The 26,465-nt window shown below is 36.8% G+C and overlaps 1 protein-coding gene across 1 annotated transcript in view; it reads right to left on the minus strand.

The window, feature by feature from the left end:
• Window positions 1-384: 384 nt before the first annotated feature.
• LOC138696544 (gamma-aminobutyric acid receptor alpha-like) overlaps window positions 385-26,465 on the minus strand; it is a 159,542-nt gene continuing 133,461 nt past the window's right edge. Inside the window, exons 7-10 of the mRNA XM_069821641.1 lie at window positions 18,545-18,697; window positions 8,200-8,333; window positions 4,726-4,851; window positions 385-1,483 (exon numbers count right to left, since the gene is read on the minus strand). Of these exons, the coding sequence (XP_069677742.1) occupies window positions 998-1,483; window positions 4,726-4,851; window positions 8,200-8,333; window positions 18,545-18,697 (899 nt within the window). The 3' untranslated portion in view covers window positions 385-997. The remainder of the gene's footprint in view (window positions 1,484-4,725; window positions 4,852-8,199; window positions 8,334-18,544; window positions 18,698-26,465) is intronic.

Raw genomic sequence — 26,465 nt, forward strand, 5'->3', positions numbered from 1 at the left:
TTATTCAAAGAATACTCATAACAAGGGGGGTGAAAGTGAGAAAATAATTTCCGGTAGCAAGACTGTACAGGCCGTTGTTTTGTTGTCCGGTCACCAGTAGCGCTAAATGTTTCAGTGATAATTTTTGAATGGATGCTGATGAGAAAGCCGTTGCCCACAAGATAAGCCACACAGAATAATAAAATAGCCGTATTTGTTTAGAGATGAGAGCCTGATGATGTTATGAGTCTTTTGTATGTTTAAGTTATTTAATTAAGGGAAAAATGAAAATTTCATCAGAACTAATATTTTATTTATACTTGTTCTGATGAAGTTTCGGGTCTATACTTATCATAGACCTACTTAATTAAACAACATAAACACACAAAAATAATGGAATTCATATTTAACAGTCTTTATAATTTGATCAACAAAACCACCAATTTCGCGCTCAAATGTTCAAATGTTAAGCTTCACAGACAGGCACCAGGAGCACATCAGTTGTACTCTGCTTCCCTGTCGTAACATGTGCAGTGCACTTCTGTGCTCATAACTCATAACACTGATTAATGTTTAAACAAGTTCATAACATAGGAAAACATATGGTAACGCGGGGTTCATAGTGATACGTTCATTTTTACCAAATAAATGACCATAGCTCCTTAACAGTCCGAAATCGGATCCATGATTATATGAACTGTTTTACTCTAAACGGTTTGAAGATTCACATCTTAAAGTTATAAACCTTCTTCGTGAATCATTATGTATGTTTTTAATTATCGATGTCAATTCTGATTCTAATTCGTAGTGATAATTTCTTTAAGAAAATTAATTAACAATATAACCAATTAGTGTCCAGCCACTGATTAAAGCGAACTGGTTGTTGAGATCGCGTGAATGGGCCTGTACTACGCGCAGAAGCGCTTTGAATCGAGCCTCCTTTTTAACCGACGGCCAATATAACATGTGCCTTCGTGGTCAGTAGTTCCTTCTCTTCCTCCAGTCCGTTGAGCCTGCATTACGAAGATTCACCGGTTCGCATCTGGTGTATCCGTTTACTCCTGGACAGGTAGGCGTACCAGTAAAACACGTTAATAGCTAGGAAACACAAGGGGAAGACAATTCGCGACGCCCTGTCTATCTTGGAGACCGAATTGTATCTGGGAGTCCGTTTCTTCCTCTTCCTCCTCATCTGGCCTTGGACACTGAGCCTGTGCACGGTGGAGGTACCCACCGCGGGCGTGTAAGGACTGCTGCCCGCGCTGCCCTCGTCCCGCGCCGTGTCCGAGCCAGTCGCGCAGCCGAGGCAGGACGGCATGGACCACGGCTGGTGCGCCGCCCGGCCGCTGATGGTGGAGGGGCTCGGCGTGATGGAGCAGGCTGACAAGGGGATCACCTCCAGCAGGTGCGAGCTGGTGCCGGTGTCTCCGTTGGGCGAGCTGTAGTCGGCCCGCCGCCCTGCGCCGCTGCCGCCGCTCGCTTTTCTACCAGCTGTGTGCTCGCCCTGAAGACAGACAGGGGATCCGATATTCACATTGAAAAGTGCCATTCAATTTTAAAGAAAGTACACATTTTTGAGATAACTGCATTTTAAAGTTTCATGTTGCTGTGAAAAATTCAATTAATACCACTCTAATTAAAACTTATAATACAGTGCTTTCATTTTATGAGGAAACTAGATTACAGCGGAACCCCAGCGTACACTTTCCTGCGTGTCGTGCTTGCAACGGCGGGGAGCGAGTTCCGTCACTACCGGCAAATCAAGACATTTAGCAACTACAGAGTAAAATAAGTCCACGAATTTAAATTATTATTAAACATTTCCATTGTAAACACTTCCACGAAACCAATAATTACAGAATCGTATTCTCGCGGCGAAATCTTTGAGTCGATTTCTAAAACACGGACAAAATCGTGGCTCCAAACCTCGGCTTTTAAACCGCGATCGAGGTCTGAATCCTTATGCGATTTCCAAAACGAAGTCGAGACGCGACTTGAGAAGAAACCGAGGTTCGTGGGTTTTATATATGGCAACGCAGCTAAGAAGCGATTTTTATTCTTGTAAAGACTCGATATTCGAAAGAAATGAACATCGGGATTAATATTTTTATTGAATTGCAGTAAGTCACATTCTTTTGTTTCAGCTAAGATATTGTTATATTTACTAATTTATGTGCGTTTAAGATAAAATAATTAGTATTTAATATGGAACGGATTTTTAGGTACCAGAATGATAGTGACCTAATAATTAGCACAACTAGTAGTAGTATGTTGTGGTTTATCATTTGTTCATAACTACTACCAACATTAACTACCTGAAAACCCGGTTCTATGGAACTAATAATCTAAATATTAACTGGATTAAAATTTCAATTGAAACTGAAGTGTAGTATGGTTCTATTTTCACATATAATAGGATAGTACTACGTGGAAAGCCCACTAACATAAAACTTAAAATAAGAAGACAAAATCACGTTTGCTTCATATTCTTATAGGCCCACCTCATCATGGAGAGTATTAAATAAATGTCCAAAACTACTGTAAAGACTAATATAATTAAGATATATCGTCTTATAGACATAAAAGGTATAATTAATATAAAATATTATTATATCTTACTTCCCTCAACGCAAGAAGAAGGTGTCAACCCGCCGCCTCTTGCATTTCTTTGCAGACTATTATTTAGCATTCTTGCTAAATTCTGCGTTGATTCCTTCGAAAATCGAAATATTCGCCTGAAATTATCGTCGTTATATAGTTACAAAGGATTATTCCTGTCTCTCATCACTCCAATCTGGGGATTTAATACTCGTAGACACAAATTTTCCTTTGCTAGTCATCCAGCTGATCTACTGCCTCCATCGTGTATACATGAGGCCGCGGTTTTAAACCTACCCCAGCCGTGATCTCTGCTTCAGACCATGGTTTTGAGCCATGGCTCAGAAAAATGAAAAAGACCTCCGTTTTGTAAGTCCAAACGCGATTTAAAGCCATGGTCGTGGTCTAGACTTCGTTTTAGAAATCGACCCTTTGTGTTCAAGTTCCTGCACAAACCTTCGTTTATATGGTCGAAATTTCAGCAGTCTGGTCGCTTTGTGGGCCGACCCCATGGATATGTTCGTTTCCTGCGTTAGACTATTAAGTGATTTTCTGGGACTTACTTCTATCCGCTCCCGAATATTCCCAAGTTTATCTTCAGTTAAAATGTGTCTTTTCGTTTCCTATGTATATCACGAAGTGAACCTGTTGTACGTTGGTTTTTCATCAACTTCGAAACGCAAGATTTTGTAGGAATGCTAGAGTCTTTTACAATTACCTTTTTTATGTAACATTCCACCAAATAAATTCGCTTTTAATCGTATGTACTTAATTTTCCAATCGATTACTTAATACACAAGCAACAGTCACATACACTTTCCGGTACAATTTTCAGAAACAACTAACTGCTGGGATGTTTTGTAGAACTGGCTTCCCACGCTGCGACCGGGAGAGCAGGAAGCCGGCCGGTGGCGGAATGAGCGAAGTTTCTTCGTAAAATGAGAGCACTGTATATATGAAACATCATTAACAGAATTTGGAGTAATTTCAATGATCCTTGGATATTTCACAGCAGCATGAAGGTTTAAACTGCAGTTTTAAAAACTTTAAATTTATGAGTTTTGAACTGGCCTGTCGAAATAATTTTTGAATATACTGTAAGATAATTTTCAAACGATTAGGAATCATCATGCTTGTGTATGACATAAGAACTTTGGAAATGTCAGTGGCTCATTATCATTGAAATCTTCTCGACAGATCGACTGAGTTAAGGGTGGTTCAGTATTGATGTAGCTCTCATGACTTATTATTTCATAGTAATCCGTTCAGCTTGAGTACCTTAAATTTTCTTACGGTCTTGCTGGATTGTTTGTCTCTGGTCCTAAGTATACGAGATAAAGCTAGTTTCCTGATAGCTTCCTTTGTATCAGTTAGCATAGCTAACAACATATTTTCGGAGTGTGCGAAATATGAATTTCTTTCGATCACAGGATCAACAACGATCTTAAGATTTTAGATAGGTATCTGCTGAACAGAATCAATTTCCAGAAGTGCTGTGATCCATTCCAACATTCTGATTGCATTTTGATTTTAAATCACACTGGTGCATGTACTTTCACTACATAGGTGGCCAACGCGAACAGATTTTCCAATGGGTCATTGGTACTAACGTACAAACCAATTTTAATGAAAAAATAATGAAAACTCTATGGTCTTGTAGCACCTCAAAATATTCAATTTGAGATGTATTTTTTTTTACGGAACGACATTATCATTATAAACACCTTAAAGACCCAAGTTTATTAAACTACAACAAAATAAAAGAAAAAAAAAAACAAAAGAAGGGAAATTTTTTGTAATATTTAAAAATTTTTAAGACCATTGTGGCACCTGAAGATAGCATACGATTTTAGTAAAATTTTCAGGTTATGTAAAGTATAAAATGCAACAACTTTTGCGCACCCAAGAGTTTTCGATTTCTAAATAAAGTGAAAAATCACACATTTTCATTCCACAATAATGCCCATATCTCCTTTTCGTTATTAGGGGTGCTGAAAGCTTGTATTTTTCTGCGAAATTCTAGCATCGCAAACTTTTCCTTTATACTTTGTGTAAAATAGTCAAAATGGTAACACATTTTGTGAATCACTCTATGTATATGGTGCATAAAGCCTTAGAAAGGATATTTGTGGCTAAATTCAGTCTTACTGCTTCAGTTCTTCTTCTTCCTCCTTGGTTCCACTCTTCCTCATCAGAACTTGAATCTGAGCTGAAGTCGGAGCTGAAGTAGCATTCACCAGATCCGTATTTGGTGAAGTAATGCACCACAGCAAACTAGAAAATAAGATATAAGAAATACATTATGAATTAGGAGTATATGTGAGTAGGAAGACGAAATATAGGGTGTGGCAGTGAGATATGACGGTTTTTATAGGCTTGTTGTGGGACACTCAGGACAAATTGAAAGAAAACACATATACTGGAAGTAATCTAGTACAATGCAATGTATTAATTTTTGATTACTTTTTAAAAACTACATTTCGTAAGTAGCCTCCACGGCAACGAATACATTCCTGCAATCTGCTATGAAAGTTCTGCATAACTCGCCCCAACAAAACAGGGTCGATGGCACTAATTTCGTTCCTTATGTTTTGTTTCAGCTGGATGATGGTGCGAGGCTTGTTGCGATACACCCTACTTTCGAGGTAACCCCATAGGAAGTAATCAACGCACACTGCTCATGGTTCAATGAACTGTCTGCGAAACATGTTTCCAGGACGAATAATTTCACGATTTGGAGACATTGCCTGGCCGCCAAGATCTCCTGACCTGACTGCAGCTGATTACTTCCTATGGGGTTGTCTCAAAAGTAGGGTGTATCTCAACAAGCCTCGCACCATCATCCAGCTGGAACAAAACATAAGGAACGAAATTAGTGCCATCGACCCTGTTTTGTTGGGGCGAGTTATGCAGAACTTTCATAGCAGATTGCAGGAATGTATTCGTTGCCCTGGAGACTAATTATGAAATGTAGTTTTTATAAAGTAATCAGACATTAATAAATTGCATTGTACTAGATTACTTCCAGTATATGTGTTTTCTTTTAATTCATCCTGAGTGTCCCACAACAGGGCTATAAAAACCGTCATATCTCACTGCCGCACCTATATAGGAAAACAATATTGTAATTGTAATGCTTCACATAAGCTCGTTTAAATTACAGAAATTAGAAGAAACAGAAGTACTCGGAGAAAATCTGTCGCAGAGCAGGTTTGTCTTCTTAAAATGTCATATAATATTTCTGTGACTGAAACCTGTCTATTTATTGAGAAGCACTGGTATTTTTATTCATGAATTGCTCTGTTATTCCCTTATCATAATCTCATAGTTTTCAAAAACTATTTTAGTTGAGGAAAAAATAATAAAGAATTGCTAGTTACTGATGTTTACAACCTGAAACTGTTTTCAACAAATACACTCCAGAATAGATAATAATAATAATAATAATAATAATAATAATAATAATAATAATAATAATAATAATAATAATAATAATAATAATAATAATAATAATATTTACTTACTTTCAAATGGCTTTTAAGGAACCCGAAGGTTCATTGCCGCCCTCACATAAGCCCGCCATCGGTCCCTATCCTATGCAAGATTAATCCACTCTCTATCATCATATCCCACCTCCTTCAAATCCATTTTAATATTATCCTCACATCTACGTCTCGGCCTCCCCTAAGGTCTATTTCCCTCCGATCTCCCAAGTAACACTCTATATGCATTTATGGATTCGCCCATACGTGCTACATGCCCTGCCCATCTCAAACGTCTGGATTTAATGTTCCTAATTATGTGAGGCGAATAATACAATGTATGCAGTTCTGCGTTGTGTAACTTTCTCCATTCTCCTGTAACTTCATCCCTCTTAGCCCCAAATATTTTCCTAAGAACCTTATTCTCAAGTACCCTTAATCTCTGTTTCTCTCTCAAAATGAGAGTCCAAGTTACACAACCATACAGTAGAACCGGTAATGTAAATATTTTATAAATTCTAACTTTCAGCTTTTTTGAAAGCAGACTAGATGACAAAAGCTTCTCAACCGAATAATAACAGGCATTTTCCATATTTATTCTGTGTTTAATTTCCTCCCGAGTGTCATTTGTATTTGTTACTATTGCTCCAAGATATATGAATTTTTCCACCTCTTCGAAGGATAAATCTCCAATTTTTATATTTCCATTTCGTACAATATTCTGGTCACGAGACATAATCATATACTTTGTATTTTCGGGATTTACTTCCAAACCTATCGCTTTACTTGTTTCAAGTAAAATTTCCGTGTTTTCCCTAATCGTTTGTGGATTTTCTCCTAACATATTCACGTCATCCGCATAGACAAGAAGCTGATGTAACCCGTTCAATTCCAAACCCTGTCTGTTATCCTGAACTTTTCTAATGCCATATTCTAGAGCGAAGTTAAAAAGTAAAGGTGATAGTGCATCTCCTTACTTTAGCCCGCAGTGAATTGAAGAAGCATCAGATAGAAACTGACCTATACGGACTCTGCTGTACGTTTAACTGAGACACATTTTAATTAATTGAACTAGTTTCTTGGGAATACCAAAATTCAATAAGAATATCATATAATACTTCTCTCTTAACCGAGTCATATGCCTTTTTGAAATCTATGAATAACTGATGTACTGTACCCATATACTCCCATTTTTCTCCAATATCTGTCAAATACAAAAAATCTGATCAATAATAATAATAATAATAATAATAATAATAATAATAATAATAATAATAATAATAATAATAATAATAAACACTTTGCCCCACTTAATCTCCAGAGTCCTGAGACATTTGTTGTTTTATTTTTAAAGATCAATATAATTCTACGCTTAAAAATGTTACTGACAGGATGAAAAATGCTGAAAAAATTCTGCAGCTTACGGTTAGGGCACAAATGAAGGCATATTATACTACACATTTGGTCTGTGCACATACATATTATATCATAATCATTTATGAAGTATAATATACTATACTCTCAGGACTCAAGACTGCCAAAGAAATATCCCTGCTACTCATTCCTGTTAGAGGCTGAGTAAACTTCAGGGCTATAATGCTGCAGGAAAGATTATATCAATAAAGAAAAACCACAACCCAATCGGGAATCGACCCTGCGACTTTCCGACTTGGAGCTCAACGCCTTAACTGAGATGATAGGTACTGTACAGTGTTTAGGCTTCTTACATAATATTATATTATATATAATACACTTTAGTTACCTCGTACGCTGTGCTATATTGTTTGAAAATTATATAGCCTACCTGTTGTCACTTTACATGATTAATATGGATAACAATATTAATAATACAATGTTCAATTAATATAAAGATAACTAATTAAATATTATAATATATAGTGTGTACAAGCGTTTCTAGATCTATCTAAAGAAACTAAAAAATACTACTTACCATATCATTTTAGTTACACTACTGCTATCACATGTACTAAATATTTATTATTTGAGATGATTTCTCAGATATTCAATTTCGCTTTGAATTTTCGTTATTAATAAAATTCGGTATTCGTATAAGAATAACATGTTAAACACGTTATTAAATTAATTTTTGTAGCAATGTGATTCTCAACGACTTTCTTACCTGAATTATAGTCGCGAATATGAATGCAAAGGACAGGAATACGAAGAAGTCCAATGCTGTAGGGTACGGGACTTTAGGAAGATCTGTGCGAGCTTCCAGTCCTAGAAATGTCATTGTCAAGACAGTCGTAATACCTGAAAGAAAAGAATGTAAAACAAAACTGTAACACATTTAATGTAGTCAATTTAATAACAAATAACAATATGACTTAAATTAATGTGATAATGCTCAGGCCTATCAGCATTTACGTGTAACTGTATCATATATTTAAGCTGACATTTTGTGTTTGCTTTTGAATCAGTTTTTAGCAGAACTACCTCATCTAGGTTTCTGAACTTATATCAAAGTTTATTAAGAAAATGTAGGCCTTTATTTATAATTATTATTTTTCGATATACGAGGGTCATTTCATAAATAATGCACAGGTTAGTAGAACTGTGACGTGGATGACGCAACACCAATGAAAATTACGCCAGTTGCAGTTGAAGGATTGAGAAAGAAGCGCGTGTGTTCGTTTCGTCCATAGCATATTCTGTGTTTAGGCAACGAGAGCTAGAAATGGAGCCTACACGTGTCTCGGGTATTGTGATGATTGAAGATCAAAGATAGAATCTTTATGTGGCAAAACCTCACAGAAATCCACAGCGGAGCGGAGTTTGTGGTGAGCTTACAGTGAATCGTAGTACAGTTTCTCGTTGGACTACTCGTTTTCGTGTCAGCTTAGACGATGATGCAACACCAGGAAGGACGAAAACATTAACACATGAACAAAGTGTGAAACTGGTGGCTCTTCAAGAAGATCGTCGAGCGACGTGTGAGGAACTTTCAGAAGCTACGGGGATTTCATCAAATTCAGTATTCCGTATTTTGACAAATAATTTGAAGACAAAAATTTCTGCGCGATGGATCCCTTACTACTCGACTCCAGGACAGAAGCAGAAACGCCTGAACATTGCAAATCATCACGAAAACCTCACAGAAATCCACAGCGGAGCGGAGTTTGTGGTGAGCTTACAGTGAATCGTAGTACAGTTTCTCGTTGGACTACTCGTTTTCGTGTCAGCTTAGACGATGATGCAACACCAGGAAGGACGAAAACATTAACACATGAACAAAGTGTGAAACTGGTGGCTCTTCAAGAAGATCGTCGAGCGACGTGTGAGGAACTTTCAGAAGCTACGGGGATATCATCAAATTCAGTATTCCGTATTTTGACAAATAATTTGAAGACAAAAATTTCTGCGCGATGGATCCCTTACTACTCGACTCCAGGACAGAAGCAGAAACGCCTGAACATTGCAAATCATCACGAAAACGAGTAGCCCAACAAGAAACTGTCCACCGTAAGTTCACCAAAAAATCTATTCAAAGCACTATGGTAGTGTGGATTTCTGCGGGGGATTTGCCGCGTAAAGATTCGATCTTTGATCTTCAATCATCACAGTACCCGAGACTCCATTTCTAGCTCTCGTTACCTAAACATAGGGTATGCTATGGACGAAACGAGAACATGTGCTTCTTTCTCAAACCTTCAACTGTAACCCCAGATCACATATAGATTGCTCATTCCTGTATTAAAATCGGTTGCACTTTGAAGAAAACAACCGCCAGGATCGCCACCCGTCCGCCGTAAACGAACACGAGATGGCAGCACAGTCGCTAATGCAATTCAAATGGGAATTATGACGTGACTCCTTATATAACAAGTAGATGGCAGCATAGTAAACCTGATAAAAGTTGTTACCGTCAAAGTCTATAACGCCGAGGAATCTGGGTATATATGATCTAGGCTGCAACTGACGTAATTTTCATTGGTGTTGCATCATCCACTTCACAGCTCTGCCAACCTGTGCATTATTTATGAAATGACTCTCGTAGGTTATATAAATTATATTATAAAAACAAGAAAATGTGGGTGAAAAGTATTTCTGTCAGAGCTGCCAAGTTAAAATTCTGAAATAAGCTGGAAATTGTGTTCAAAAAAGCTAACAACATCAACAAAAAGCTGAGACCACTAATTATTATTTTCATAAGAAAAATTATAAGTAAATACATCACCATAATACAATAAAAAATTATTCAGCATTGGAAATGTGAAACACACAACACATAAAGCGAAATTACTATGAATTACTTTTTTACACTCTTCAGTGGCACGCCTGCTTTATTAAAATATTTTTCATCAAACTCTTGTTCCCTCGTAGTTCAATTTGCAATGTACAATGAAATAGAGAATTCTGTCTATCTTCATTGAGAAACTAAATTGAGTTTTATTTTGTCGTGTCTATAAAAATGTAAATTGAAAATTAAAATAAACCGAATGATACAAAATAAACACTAGCACAGCACTTGTGAAAAAAAGCTGAAACTGCACGCTGACAATCTGACGAATCTTTAAAAAACGCTGATGCCAACTTTAAAAGCTGACTCCCGGGAGCCCTATTCTGTCTTTCATCTTTCCTGATACTGAAAGGTAACACGATTTATATTATTGTTTTTCCTGAAGATTAGATTCCCCAAATCTAATTTGCGCGGGCGCCTTCCACAGCTGAATTTCCTTATCTCTAATAAATAAAATAATAATAGATAACTTGAATTTGGAGGTCATGATTTCCCAGTTCGAGGACTAGTGTTTCGTAAAGTCGTCATAGTGAGTTTTAGATTATTATATAATCATAACGAAACATGAAACATATATCAAACTGCTACAAAACGAAAGAATAACTCTCCAAGTTCTTGTTATGTATTTACTGCCGTTCGAAGTGGGCTTCTCTGGTAGACCGGCAGGCATATGTGTGATAATTCCTGCCACACACAACCAAGAACGTCATGAGTGACGAATGTGATGACTTCTCTGATTCGCTCTTTTAAATGGTTAATGTCATTAATAGATATAGCCTATTATTCACGTTTCGTTTGACGTACAGCGCATGCATTATGTCCAGACACTCCCCCACTCTTCCTACAGAGCTGCGCACGAGATTGGATGAGTCTACGAATTATAGGGAATGGGTTTGTTTTTGCCTTGAACTCGTTAGACACACGCCCGACCTTCCCTACTATTCCTACCCCCTCCACAGAAACGTTGTTCCGGTACTGCACATCGCGAGTGTCTTCACAAAATGCATGAGCAGTAACTCCATAAGAACAGTAAAAGTGCAGAGAATTGAGGTTCGGAGAGCATGGTGTCTATGGTTCCCGTCCGCCTCTTCCGATCCATCTATGTGAAAATGTTTAATTTAGGAAGACAATTCTAAGGTATCGAGGTAATTCTGCGAGTTAATAGGGGATTTCGGGAAGAAGAAAGATTTAATAATAATTTTATCTTTTACAGCAACAAATCACTTATTAACTTTCGGGTTATTTGACTTCATGTTTTACAATGGTATATGGATTTTCATGATTCCATATGCTAATGTTGTATCGATGGACATGCTTCGAAATATGAAAAATTGTCACAACACTAAACACTATACGATGTAAACCTAAACAAACTGTTTGTCATTTAACAGTCTTATGAAGAATGCTCTCAGAAAAATCGTATCTTTTACTATAATCGTCTGAGAGAGTGCATGTAATAACTGAAGTTTATAGGCAGTAAAGGCAAACGTTTTTTCAACACCTTATGGACTCGTTTTTTAAACGCCTACTTATTGAGCACATTTACTTACTGATGTCTTGGGGTTACGCACATAACTTATTCGGGTGGCTTCAACAGATCGACTCTTACAGACGGTCTGCCTGAATGAATTTGTTCAGCAGGCTTCCCGTCTGCTTCAATATCTTACCGTTTTCATAACAAATTATATCACCATTTAGAAAACCACCATGACTTTATGAACACAGTGCATACAAACAATTTTTTTAATAAAGGGAAAGTTAATATTTGATCCCTAATGGCTTATAAAAAGTTCTCAGCATTTGATTTCATAAACATGCATTTTTATATTTTTAATCTAAATATTAGATTAATATTAGTAATTAAGTAGTTTACTTAAATAAAAACAGGTCGGGTGGTCAGACATTTAATGCCAGCATTGCATTCAGCTGACACTATGTATCCAATATACCATTTGAGTCTTAAGAACTTTAGAAAACCTACCTGATAACCCAAAAAAAGTACATAAGCAATAAATTAAAAAATAAAATATTTCATATCTTGATTGTAAGTACGTTGGCGTTTCAGTATTACTAAACGAAATTTGTTCGAAGGAAGAGAAATGCTTGATAATTTATATAAATATTTTTTTAGAGTTTTGCATGAAGATTTCGTAATTTTATAACAATTTTGCTACAGATTAAGATAGAAACGGTAGGTTCTCGACGCACAGAAAATAGAATTTTTTTTTTAGAGTCTTGCATTAAGATTTATTAATTTTATAACAATTCTTGCCACAGATTGAGACAGAAACGGTAGGTTCTCGACTCACAGAAAATTTAAAAAGAAATAAAAGGTAACTATTATGCGCATTTTAAGCTAGAAATAAAATTGAAGCTAATAAATTGACATGCTGATTCCTGGCATTTTGAGAAGAGAGATCGAGAGTTTGGAAAGCTCTACTCACGGGGTTGCGCCTTTTCCCGGCCTCTCCTCCCTCCGGATCCTGTGGCTAGCCATCTTGAGGGTCGGCACTTATTTGCGAATCTAGGGGTCTTCTGCAACAGGACGAAAGATAAGTTTTGCCCAGTCTACTGCAGAACTGCATCAGTTAATTTATTATGTACAATCAATCTCCTCATTTTACGGGCCCCCTCCTTTTTCTAACGAAGTTTTGTTTTGGTTTATAAATATATGTCCAGCTGTTTCATGGTAACTTCTGTGAGTAGTACAGGAAAGAGCATTCGGAGCGCAACTAAAAATGAACAGCGACTCGCCGTGGAAATATAAAATGTGCTGAGTGATACAAAATTCACTTGCCAAATTGAATGCATCATTGTATTTGGAAATGACTGCTATCTTTTATTTATATTTATATTTTATCATTTAATCGTAAAGGAGGTCATGGAAAACAGCAGTGCTGCACTTAGTTTTTGTTTTGTTTCGTTTATTGTTTGGATTTATTGAGAACTGAAGGAGAGATTATTATTATTATTATTATTATTATTATTATTATTATTATTATTATTATTATTATTATTTTGAGCTGTAATTGATATTAGTTGAGAGTTGACGAAGAGATCATGTTGCTTCCTAAATTGGAGCTAGTACTGCTCTTTTGGGGCAATCACAGAACAGCAAGAGAAGCTGTATACGAGTTTCATCGTCGTCATTCAGACATTCCAAAACCGTCACACCAATGTTTAGGTGGTTTAATAATTAAATAAATTTAAAACAACGTTTAGTCGTCCCAAATCGGTTACTGACGAACAACATTCAATGGATGTGATTGCATACCAGTCGATCAGCCGTGAATGATCAGTGCTCTGTGTTGTTCGAGGGAGAGGTATTAGTGGAGAATCTGTTCACAGAATATTGAGATCGATACTTTTTTACCCCTACAAAATGCAGCTTGAACAAAATACAAGAAGATGATCCATGGAAGAGGCGAGCTTACTGCAACTTGCAGTCATGCGTTTGCATATTGACCAATCCTTCCAGCTTGTTATTCAGTGACGAATGCCTATTCAATCTGGATGGGTGTGCTCATACACAAAATGCACGATATTAGTCTAAAGAAAAATCAAGATGAATGTGTGAATTCAATAACCCTAGTATTCAGAAAGTAATGGTATGGTGTGGAATACCAGGCGAAATGATTGTGGGACCATATTTTTTTTAATGAAAATATTAACTAGAGTAGTATACATTTAACGCATTATTGGATGGCATTGTAATGGACTTCCTGAATAAACAGATGAGAATGTGGTTTGAGCTAGTTGGGAACACAGCACATTATGCTATGACTTCGTGAGAAATTAATTAACATGTTCGGTGTACAGTGGACTGGACGTGGTGGACCTGACTTATGGCCTCTATGATCACCAGACTTCACATGTCTAGCTTTTTTCTATGAGGATCTGCGAAATAGCTATTTTTCAGACAGAGCCCCTCTATGGATGATTGAAACAAAGTATCACCCATGTTATCCAACACATTCCACAAGCAACGATCGACTGTCTTCTAGTAAATGGAATACATTTTAAATATTCGCGTTAATACACTGTGTAGTTGCACTGAGAACACTAATCTTTACATGCAAACCTAATCATGTTTACTTGAGGGTAATGCAATGTAATAATGTTATGCTGTAAGGTATTTATGGTAGAATGTGATTACTAAGAGATTTGTTCCGAATAAAATTTTTATACCTATGTCTACTTGTTATTTGAAAATCATATTGTTTTTCCCATTTGGCATATGGCTTATGTGTCACACGGTATAAAGCACGGTGGTTGATATTTTCTTTCTTAGTTCGAGATTAGGCCTACCACTTAATTCACAAATGCACAGCTCTAAAATGTTAGTGTTATACAGAAAGAACACATGCAAAATTTGATAGTATTTCTTAATAAACTTAACTATAAAAGTGTCTGTCAAAATTAAATAAATATTTGGATTATTAATTTCTTGTTAAAATTAAATAAATATTTTTTTACTAATGGCGGAGACCTGACAGTTCGTCATTCATCCATAAGAAGCCAGTTGTGCAGACCAATTTACCGACAGGGTTGTTGCCCATGTTGCGTCATAGGAGGCTGGTCTACGCTACACCCGCAATGCGATGATGGAGATTAGTTGGAATGCCACAGAGAAACCGGAGCTCCCAGAGTAAACCCCTGTATTACCTGGACCACAAATTATAAATCGTAAGTACACCAGGGATCGAACCCGGGTTCACAAGATTACAAGTCCAGAACTCTAGCCACTAGACCACCGTGGCAGCTAATTAAATAAACATATTAATTACTAATATACAGGATGATCTGTTTGGGTATGGATAAAATAAAAACACCGTAAAACATATACTACTGAACTTTGTTGGTTGAAACTTTGTGCATACAACACTGAAAGATGGGAGATTCCTCAGAGCTCAACATCACCCCCATTGCGCACCCTGCACAACTCATAACGGTGATGCAATTCAGCCCGTGTCCGTTGTAACATAAGAGGGGTAACTTGTTGACAAACGTGAGTAATTTTTACTCTCAGATCATCAATGTTCCTGGATTCCTGTGAATAGACAATATCTTTAACAAAACCCTACACGAAGAAGTTAGGAGGGGTTAGATCTGGGGAGTTTGGGGGCCAAGCCATGAGATAGCTGCTTCTCGTGCTGGGTTTCGCCTGAGACCTGCATGTTTTTTTTTTAACACAGAACCTGTTTCTACAAATGTTCGATACTACAACATTATGGAATCGTATTTAGGTACATTACTCACACACGTCGAAATTTCCTTTGAACTCTTTTCACATTCTCAAATTTAACATACCACAGAACACATTGTGCCCGCTGTTGATTTGTAGTAGCCATTTTAATCATATACGATTTTCATTTGTCCTTTCAGATTATGCATTGTTGATTGTCATATGGAAACTCCCATATTTAAATCATAATATAACCAGCAAGAAATTTTTCCTACTATTATAATAGCTTTATAATAATAAATTTATATTATCCATACCCAAACGTATCAGACTGTATTAATAATATTTCGCATCAATCTTATAACAAATAGTTCTGTTCTCTGAGTTATGAGCTGGATTTGAAAGAAATAGCAGTCAGGAAAATCTACCCTTCTTTAAAATTAACAAAAGACGAAGTAGCTAACAAACTGTCATTGCTGCAGCAAGGAAATTCTTGTGTCAATTCGCATCAGGTCTGGAAGTTTCTCGTATTGAAAGTAAACGAGCTGTACGTTGCACAAAGTCTCGTGACGAGGGATCGGAGGTGCGGGGCGTTTCCATTTAATGATGACGGATGATCCTTGCGAGGCTCTGTTGATCTGTGTATTGCGTCGCTTCTGTGCTTAGCAATAAGCAAGCGGGATAGAGGCATACGTAAATCCGACTCTCAAAATATTTACTTCATTTGATTTTCAATGGTATTGATATAGTATTTCTCCGTTTCATAACTCTTTTTTAAGTGATGTGTTAGTGTTAAGGCGATTTTATTTACATCCTTTTGTTGTCTCTGAAGAACTGATATATTCAACTTAATTTCTTTTTAAAATGCTTTGCGTTGGTTCTTGTAATATATAGGTATTCGATATGTGTAAGACTGCATTTTTTCATTCATTTCCGAACGATAACGAGTACACGTCAGAGGGATTACGTCTTATTTTCTTGACTCATACACTTTGAAATCAGAAGATCTACCTCTTTTATCACCAACTACGAAACATAAAGTATGTGCCGCAATTCGATGAAAGTTTTCACGAAATTAACGTCTGAATTTCTTACTGAGATGAAATTTAATAATGGTACTGTTTAACACAGAAACAATATCTCTCTTATTATGAAATCCTACTTATTTTGAATAGATATTACTAATGTTGATTTTATGAAAAATTGAATACAGCAACATGGAGTACAAAGTTTAGAAGTTAAGTTAGAATTACTTGAGAACTTCAGACTAACATTAACTTTCCTTCTCACGCCATTAACGAAATGAAACATGTAATAAGCTATATGGAAATGCAGCTGTGGACAGGCATAAGTTTCAATGTATTATCTGTTCTGAAATGATACATTGCTCACGAAGTGTAATCTTGGTTAAAATCTGAATTAAATAAAACAAATATATATATATATATATATATATATATATATATATATATATATATATATATATATACTAATATAACCATAGTGCGAAAAGCAAAGCAAGGCAAAACAAAAAAGGAAACAAATACAAAAATAAATACGAGAAAGAATAGAAGAAAATAAAAAATAAAAGTCAACAGGAATAAATAAATAAATGAACAAATGAAGATAGAGGAATAATGCATCGAGAAAATGAAGAAAAATCTACAAGACCAAAATTAATGAGCGAAATTAAAATAAAATAAAAAGGGAATGAAATGAAATAAATGGATAGGAAAATTAAAAGAAACGACGAACTGAAGGAAATAATAAGATAAGAAAAGCAGAAAAATTCAAATAGGAAAAATAATAAATGTAAAACATGTTTGAAAAATGTAGAATTTTTGTATTGTCTCTCTGATACGGTTTCTTTCTACTACATGACTTGAATTATTATTTTACGCATCGATATCAGTGCATATCATGCATATTTATAGAAATACTAGTGTGGAGAAAACAACTGTAATCACTTTACGCACTACTGGAAAAATACAACATTTAATGGTCAACCACAAACTCTAAGTGAAACACTCTAAAAGGCCCATTCACAATGAAAATTAAACGTAACCGTAACATAAACACAGAAGTTTGCGGCCAGGTTACCAAATGGGATCATTCACAATGCAACATGGACATTACGACAAAGTGAAGGGAAGCGAAAAGAAGCATTTGAAATGTGGATATGGGAAGGATGAAGCGTGTGAAATGGATAGAAAGAATAAGGAACGAAGCTGTGTTGGGTGAAGAAAGAATGATGCTGAAATTGATCAGGAAGAGGAAAAGAAATTGTTTGGGTCACTGGTTGAGAAGAAACTGCCTTCTGAAGGATGCACTGGAAGGGGAGGGAATGATGAACGGGAGAAGAGTTTGGGGCAGAAGAAGAGATCAGATGATAGACAACATTAAGATATACAGATCATATGCGGAGACTAAGAGAAAGGCAGAAAATAGGAAAGACTGGAGAATGCTGGGTTTGCAGTGAAAGACCTGTCCTTGGGCAGAACACTATGAATGAACATGGAGAACAAGGAGAAGACATGGAACATGGAGGAAAAGGAAGTAGAACAAATGGAACACATGGAGAACAAGGGGAGAGAAAGAGAGAGGTTTACTTTTTAAGTAAATTGTGAATTTTTAAGTTACCCTTTCATACCTAATGAGCAGAAATACATAGTTCTACGTCAAAACTTCAGAAGTAGAAAAGATATAAAATAGTAAAAGACAGCGGAAATAATAATAATAATAATAATAATAATAATAATAATAATAATAATAATAATAATAGTGATCATCTAAAGATCGTGCGTCAACTGCAGAAAGGAAACACTCGTAATGAAGTAAGCCATTAGCTGCAGACAGAAGTGTTGTTGTAGTACAAACACATGCTATGTTTTGTGTAATGCATCTTACAAACAGCTTGACAACGAAACTTTGGATGTGAGAATTTGCATCATTCATCCTTTGTGGTAACACATAAATTAGACTAGCTTGCACAATAGCGACAACTCATGAGTTGGCGGCACAAAGGAGGGCGTAACTTACCAAGCGATACCCTGTCAGCTGTCGCTTCTCTATTGAGCCAGAAGGAGACCCAAGACAGCACGACAAGGAGCACGCACGGGCCGTACACCTGGATCAGAAAGTTGCCCATGTGCCTCTGCAGGTGGAAGCTCACCAGTAGCATCGAATACTCGCCTGCAACCAGAGAGTTCACTCAAATTCTTACATCCAAATATGTCCAGCTGTGTTGTAGTCATACAGCTGTCTGCCTGTCACCGAAGGGACCGGACTCTGATACCTGGCATGTCTTGTGAGAATTATGGATCAGATATTCTTCGAGAGCGTAATATTAGCGGCCTTTGCAAGCTCAAGTGGTATTTGTAGTGAATAAAGGCGATGTTGGTTCCCTGCCATCGTTCTACAAAATTCAGTCGAAACTTTATTCATCACCGATATTAATAATTATGCATTAAAACCTTAAAATATGCATGCAAATATATACTTATAACGCCGAAATATTCACTTATACAGGGTGAGTCAGGAGGAAAGGTACATGGTTTGAGGGGTGATAATATTGGTGATTCTGAACAAAAGAGTTTATATGCAGAGCTCTCCAGTTCAGACGAGAGTGCCAATAGTAGCTATACCTCCTATACCAATACCGAGCTCTTCAGCCACCAAGCCTCGAAGGAAAACTGCATCCAAAAACCTGTAGTTTTTACTGAGAGCCCACATAAAAATGCACTCATTACAAGCAGACAAAAACAGAAGAAAGGACAGAAAAGGCACGGAAAGAGACTGAATTTCGGAAAATCAAAGAATACTGTTCCATCTGAAGAAGTTGAGGTTCAAATCGTCAACGCTGATGACCGGCTTTGCATGCTGCGTGAAGAAACTGTGTGGTGCGATGTGAGAAGTGTTCAAAATGGACACACGAATCATGTGCTGCATACGGTAATGAACGTGCTTACGTATGTGATTTTTGCAAAAAATAGACTATTTGCTTCCTGCTACAGTAAATATAAAAGAGTATGGCCAGTCAATAGCCTATCTAGTGTAAAAATTAAATTTTCATTATTTCTGTACGTTTCCATTGTTTGGATTATTCGTGTCTCCCATTATTATAATATATAATGTTTGTCATTCAATTATTATTATTATTATTATTATTATTATTATTATTATTATTATTATTATTATTATTATTATTATTATTATGTTTTCTATTGATTTAATAAAATAATTGGTGCTTAATTAAGAAAAGGTGCGATTCGAGATCCGAGTGCGATTTAAGATATGCTAAGGTGCGATTTATGAAACTTGTTCCTAAGTCGCACTTAATGTAAGCTTTTTGTTTTATATCAATAAAAAAACATTGTATGGAAAAATTGGTATTTTAAAAGATATTGTGTGTTTCCATTTGAACCAGAGTCACCATAAACGTACTCAGAATTTCAAATCGGTAAAAAGATTAACCATAAAATTACATATTTTCTTAAGGGGTGCGATTTATGCCACTTTCCTCTAGAAGCATTCTTAATCCGCCAGTGAACGGGTCGTGAAAAGTTACCTAAGTTTACGGGTTGGGTCTCTCAGACCCATTTTGTACATATGAAAAAAAATTATAGGGGAGAGTCGGGTAGTATCGGACATCGGGTAATATCGGACAGTGAGTTTCTTTCATCTACCACACGATGATAGTACCTGACTGACATGGTTACGTTTCTGTGATGTCGCATAGAGAAACGAAACCATGTCATTCAGGTACTACCATATGGTGGTAGGTGAAAGAAACGCATTGTCCGATACTACCCGATGTCCGATACTACCCGACTCTCCCCTACTTGTTTGTCATATAATAATAGTTTCATTTTTATTCAAAGTTAACTTCATAAATTTGAGAGTTCCACGACTTTAATAACTTTATAACATATTCGAATGAGTCATAGTATTTTCTGTTACAAAAACATGAATTTGTAATTAAACGGGAAACTCAAAACGTGAGGAGCATAAACTATTAAAAATCGAATTTTCACTTTATAACATGAAAATAAAACTTATGTATCCATTTTACAGTCATTGCACAGGAATGATGAATGTTCTAAACACAGATACTTATTACAAAGACAACATGAGTATCTGGTTTTTCCGTCTTTGCAAAATGCATTGTCAGAGATATCATTCTCAGACATATATTCATCAAATAATTCTAAAAATCTTACATATCGCTCGGATTGGTTATATCATAGGCCTAGTACTTTTTTTACGTTTTGTTTTATCTTGTCATTATTATCTCTAGTTTTAGATCTTTGAACGAAATGGATGTAAAATCTAATAACTTTTTTCCTGAAGGAAGTATTAAATCTATGTAAAACTACTGGAAATATTTTGAAAACAGTAGTAACAGTTCTGACAGTGTAATAATACCAAAAATATAAAAAAAGTGATTGAGTTCAAAGAACTTACAAGAGTGCACTGGCTGGGTCTCTCAGACTCACACAACACATCAATACAACTACATATCCACATTTCAAAAACTTATATTCTCTGCTCCAAATCTCTTGCATATGTTCAGATACGTTTCAATCAAAGTACTGTACGTATGTAACACTTAACACATTACTTAACATTAGACCTAGTGTAAACTTAATTTATTTTTTAAATTAATTTACTGTATTTTTAATTTCTTCAAAGCTAATAACTTAAATGAAGATTGAGTTACAGAATGTGTATTCGTTATAATGTTATTTTGAGTTTACTGTACATCAAATGTAATGGAAATAGTTTTGTTTTACAAGAATGTACATTCTTTACTATTTTTTTAATCACGTAAAAAGCAAAGAAATCAACAGATACTGTGAATGTTAAATATATCTCATGGTATTAAATTTAGAGTTAAAGAGGTTATAGCCAGGGTACGAATTAAGATTTTTGATGAGGGGAGGGATAAAATCCTAGATAGACAATACCATATGTAAAATTATTATTATCCTCATTCGATACGGCTCAACGCTTGGTCGCACTGAGTTGCTTGTCTTGCATCTTGATAATAATAATAATAATAATAATAATAATAATAATAATAATAATAATAATAATAATAATAATAATAATAATATTCATGAGCAGGCTTAAGATAAGAATGTAATTCCTAAGTTATTGATTGTTGTCAGCTTTCCGGTGATGATAATACATCAATATTATTTTCTTTGCTTACTTTATACGTACTTTATAAAGTATACTCGATGTGAGGGGGATAGAAGTTGTCCCTGGCAGGGATGTTAATATGAATTTACGAGAGGGGGCTAACTTTCCAACAGGGGGGAAATCCCCCATTCCTCCATTAATTCGCACCCTGGTTATAGCTTAATAAATAATGTTAGAAACCAAACAATTTGGGTAATTAATTCATTGAATATTTTACGTTTTGATCTACAGTAATTTTATCGAAACGTATCTGATGAGACGTTTTTGTTTACATTCTCCTCTCGCAAATCTTGCGGAGTGGATGATTGGAATTATACCCACCCCCACTGCGGAGTAATGACCTACTCTTTGCTGCGTTGAAACATGTTACATTTCGTATTTTCAAAACTATTGGACGCATCAAAAAACTTGTTTGACAAAACTTGTTCGTGGTATTGTTAAACTAGACTAATATAATTTATGGACGGTTGTCACGGGAGAGGCGGAATCTGTTCACTGTCTTTCCAAGCTGCGATCATGAATGCGAGTACTTCAGGAGAGAACTGCCTGCGTTTTGTTTGGCGCAGGTGAGATAATTACTAGTACGTGCTGCGGCATCGTGTGTTCTGCTTCATCCACAACAATCCCAAGGCTTTGATCATCGCTCTCAGATACTTGAAATGGGCTGAACAATGCTTAATGCATGCGATGCAACTTCGTAAATGAGTTTGACGACGTCCGTCCTGCGTAACACAGTCGTCGCTTTGTCAGCCCCGGGAAAGAAGGCGGGGGCGTGATATTATCAAGTCGAATAGTGTAGTCTTCTCGTGTTTTTAATACCTCCAGTCTGCAAATACTAGCATTTTCATGAGTTTTCATGGACTTGCAATTTTTTTTCACTGTTTTTTTTCTTTTCTTGTTAGGAGGTAGGGAGGAAACATCCCACGCACTACGACCTGATGTCTATTGCACACCCCCCTATTTGGGATGAGTTGCCTGCCCACCGATCCTCTACGCGCACCGACCTAACCACTTGACTACCTTAACGACTGGTCCCTACAGCCAACAGATTCCATGTATCACTCCTGCTTCGGCAAACCCCACAAGGCTCCCTTAACGGTCCGAGGCGAAGTCCTCCCCTGAGAAGGTCTGCCCCGGGTTCCGTTGCAGAAGCTATCCATCATCACTTGAATACAATCCACGAAGGCCGGTCGAGAGAGCCAGCAGCTTCGGAGGGCCGCCTGTAGAGCGATCTGAAAACCAGAAGAAGTAACGGGATGGCGAATGAAAGGATGGTAGGGTAGGAAAGGAAGTGGCGAAGATAAGTGGGGTTCCATTTCTCCTGATAAAGTTACCTGATATTCATCCATAGGAGTGAGGGAAAAAACCCCGAAAAAACCTCACCCAACCGGGGATCGAATCCGGGCCCGCTGGGTTCGGAGTTAGACTCACTAATCTCTCAGCCATAACGGTAGACTTTTTCACGGTTTGGACTGTTTGATCCGTTCTGGCTCCGTATTATTCGGACAATCGCTTCTACTGCATTAATGGTGTTATTTTAGATCTACGTCATTCACTGTGCGGCGTTGTTAGTAGAAGAGGAGATGTTACTAAAGGATATGCTACTGGAGCTAAATGACAGCTGTGAGCAGTATGGGATGAATATAAATGCAAATAAGACTAAGACCATGGTTAATAGAAGAACAATAAGTAAGATAAACTTGCAAATTCTAAATGCAGCAGAACAAGTGGATTGCTTCAAGTACTTGAGGTGTACTAAAGGATCTTCCAATAAGAGTGTCCTACTTTTAACATACAGGGTGATTCACGAGGATTTACCGTCCTTTATGAAGCTTATTTCTGAAGACATTTTGACCAAAAAGGTATATAAACATAGTTCCTATTCTCAATATTTTCAGAGTTACACTAATTTAAAGTTGTTTGTAAAATACGTTTTTTCTTTAGTTTGAAGGTAAAAGAATAATACAAATAGAGAATGAACCATTCAAAAGTATCATTTCTTTAATTGGCAAGTATTATGAAGCTAAACATGTGGTGGGAACTCCTAAGTTGCTTCGTACAAACATCTTTTTCTATTTTTAACTAGAAAATTACATTATTCTTACACAATTATTACAATTATTACAAATCATACCACTTCCATCGGCTTAATTATTTGCAGTTCAATTTTGCATCCTAATTTAGTCTTGGAGAGTCTACAACACATTTTAAAAAATGTCGCCGTCCGCTTGAGTACACTTGGCCGCACACTTGTGAAAGCACTCGTAGCTCTATGTAACTGCATACTGCTATCTTTGATTTCCGTAGCGCTCGCGCTGGCTGCTGACTGCACGCTGACCAAGATCACGCGTTCACAGCAATGCGTTCCAATAACGAAACGTAACTCTGTAAATATTGAGAATAGAATCCATGTTTATATGACATTTTTTTCTCAGAATGTATTCGGAAATAAGCTCCGTAAAGGACGGTAAATTCTCGTGAATCACCCTGTATAACAACTGCCGTGTTTTTGAAGCTATAGGAGTCATATTTTCCCATGGTTACAGTTGTTGTTGACAAATAATCATAGAAAACTATTACGCGAGGGCAAATCCGTCGCAAAATACTCTTCATTTAAGCCTAATTGCGAAAATGTAAAGACTTTTAGTAACTGTACTGAATAATTTGTTAATTTTCTATGTGATTTTATTGATTCTATAGTCTCCCTTATTTTCTTCAAGAAGGTTGGCAACCACACGTTCATGTCAACGTCATGTTTACATTTCAGTTTTTCATTGTGAACGAGGCTTAAGACTCGTCCTGTCGTCCACGTGTCCAGGCTGTATCTGGACTGTAATCTGCAAGGAACGTCTCTTACATTGATGCTCGATTCAAGATGCTCAGAATTCCGAACGTCATGTCTGGTCCACGGTATGCGCGCGGCGTATCAAATTGTATTACATGTCGACGGCCACATTCGCAATCCCATCCCAATCTGTCCGGCACACGTTACGATATAAACCGTACGAGACGGCCATTCCATCATTGTCCACGATTTGCTCACTTATTTTCACCGTTATTCGTCAGTAAAACCTAACGGATAATTTATTTGCACATATTTTGTAGTCCTCATAGCAATAATCTTTCCCCTTTCTTTTCATCTTCCTTCTCTTCTTTGTTTGTTTCTTTCTTATATTTTATCTTTTAACGTGAAACGTTTATGCATTTGACATTCGAGTAATCTGGTAACACTTTCTATCAATACGGTGACGTCATCCAAAGTGCTCTACGTCACGGAAGCGATAAGAGTCGCGCTGTTCCGCTCTCGCTGGGAAAATGTATAGTAAATGTAAAAGCTCAACGAAACATAAAACTTAATTTTAATTTAATAAAAAATTATTATTCATACACAAATGGAAATAATTAATAAATGCGGGGAGTATAAAGACAGAAATAGTTATTTTAACATAGTCTTATTCTAAAGTTGTTTCCTGTGGTATTAATTTCCAAATGAATACAGTTGTCTGTAAATTACATTAACATTATTATTATTATTATTATTATTATTATTATTATTATTATTATTATTATTATTATTATTATCCATCTTTGATCAAACTGTGTATCAAGGTATTCTCTAACTCTGAGTGCAAAGTCTATCGGCGCCCCGTCATGTTGAAACCACATGTCCCTGCAAATTCTCAACGGCACGTTTTCCAGGAACGAGTAAACACATCAACAACACATTATTCAGTAATAAGTCGCCGGAGACCATAGGTTCTTGATGTCAAAACACTCAGTCAACATCCCTGAACAACCTATGAAAGTTTGTCGTTAGAGTTCTGGTTAACCCTGTATACAGAGGAGTCCAAAAAATGTACTCACTGTTTGCAAGTCCATATCTCGTGACATATTTGACTTGACGTGACAATTTTTGGAACTGAGAGAGGGTTATGGTTTGTCGTTAGAGTTCTGGTTAACCCTGTATACAGAGGAGTCCAAAAAATGTACTCACTGTTTGCAAGTCCATAGCTCGTGACATATTTGACTTGACGTGACAATTTTTGGAACTGAGAGAGGGTTATGGTATGTGTTCGAAATGACCACCACAACTTGTATACAACACCCATGGCGCCGAACTGCACACCGAACTACGGCTGTTAGTGTATCTGGCGTAATGGCAGCACGTGACGCTTCGATTTTTGCACGTAGCTCGTCGATTGTTGCTGGTCTTTGTCGATACACGTCATTCTTTATGGTCCCTCAGAGGTAGAAGTCTAGAGGTGTCAAATAAGGAGACCGATGTGGGTACTCAACAGCACCTCTTCGACCCTCCCACGTCCGGGTAGAGTTCTATCGAAGTACGAACTGATATCTCGATGGTAGTGAGATGGTGCTCCGACTTGTTGCATGTAAAAGGGTTCCTCACCATACAGGTTTTGGATGGCAGGCAAAATTCTTGTCTGAAGCATATCAAGATATGTCTGACCAGTTACGGTACCCTCGAAGAAGAAAGGATCAATAAAACTACGCACTGATACACCAAACCACAAAGAAACCCCCGGTAGATTCACTGTCCTGTGGGTGTGTCGAAGAGGTGCTGTTGAGTACCCACCTCGGTCTTCTGATTTGACACCTCTGGACTTCTACCTCTGGGGAACCGTAAAGAACGATGTGTATCGACAAAGACCAGCAACAATCGACGAGCTACGTGCAAACATCGAAGAGTCACGTGCTGCCATTACGTCAGATACACTAACAGCCGTAGTTCGGTGTG

This window comes from Periplaneta americana, chromosome 3 (genome assembly GCF_040183065.1).
Source record: "Periplaneta americana isolate PAMFEO1 chromosome 3, P.americana_PAMFEO1_priV1, whole genome shotgun sequence".
Taxonomy (NCBI): Eukaryota; Metazoa; Arthropoda; class Insecta; order Blattodea; family Blattidae; genus Periplaneta; species Periplaneta americana.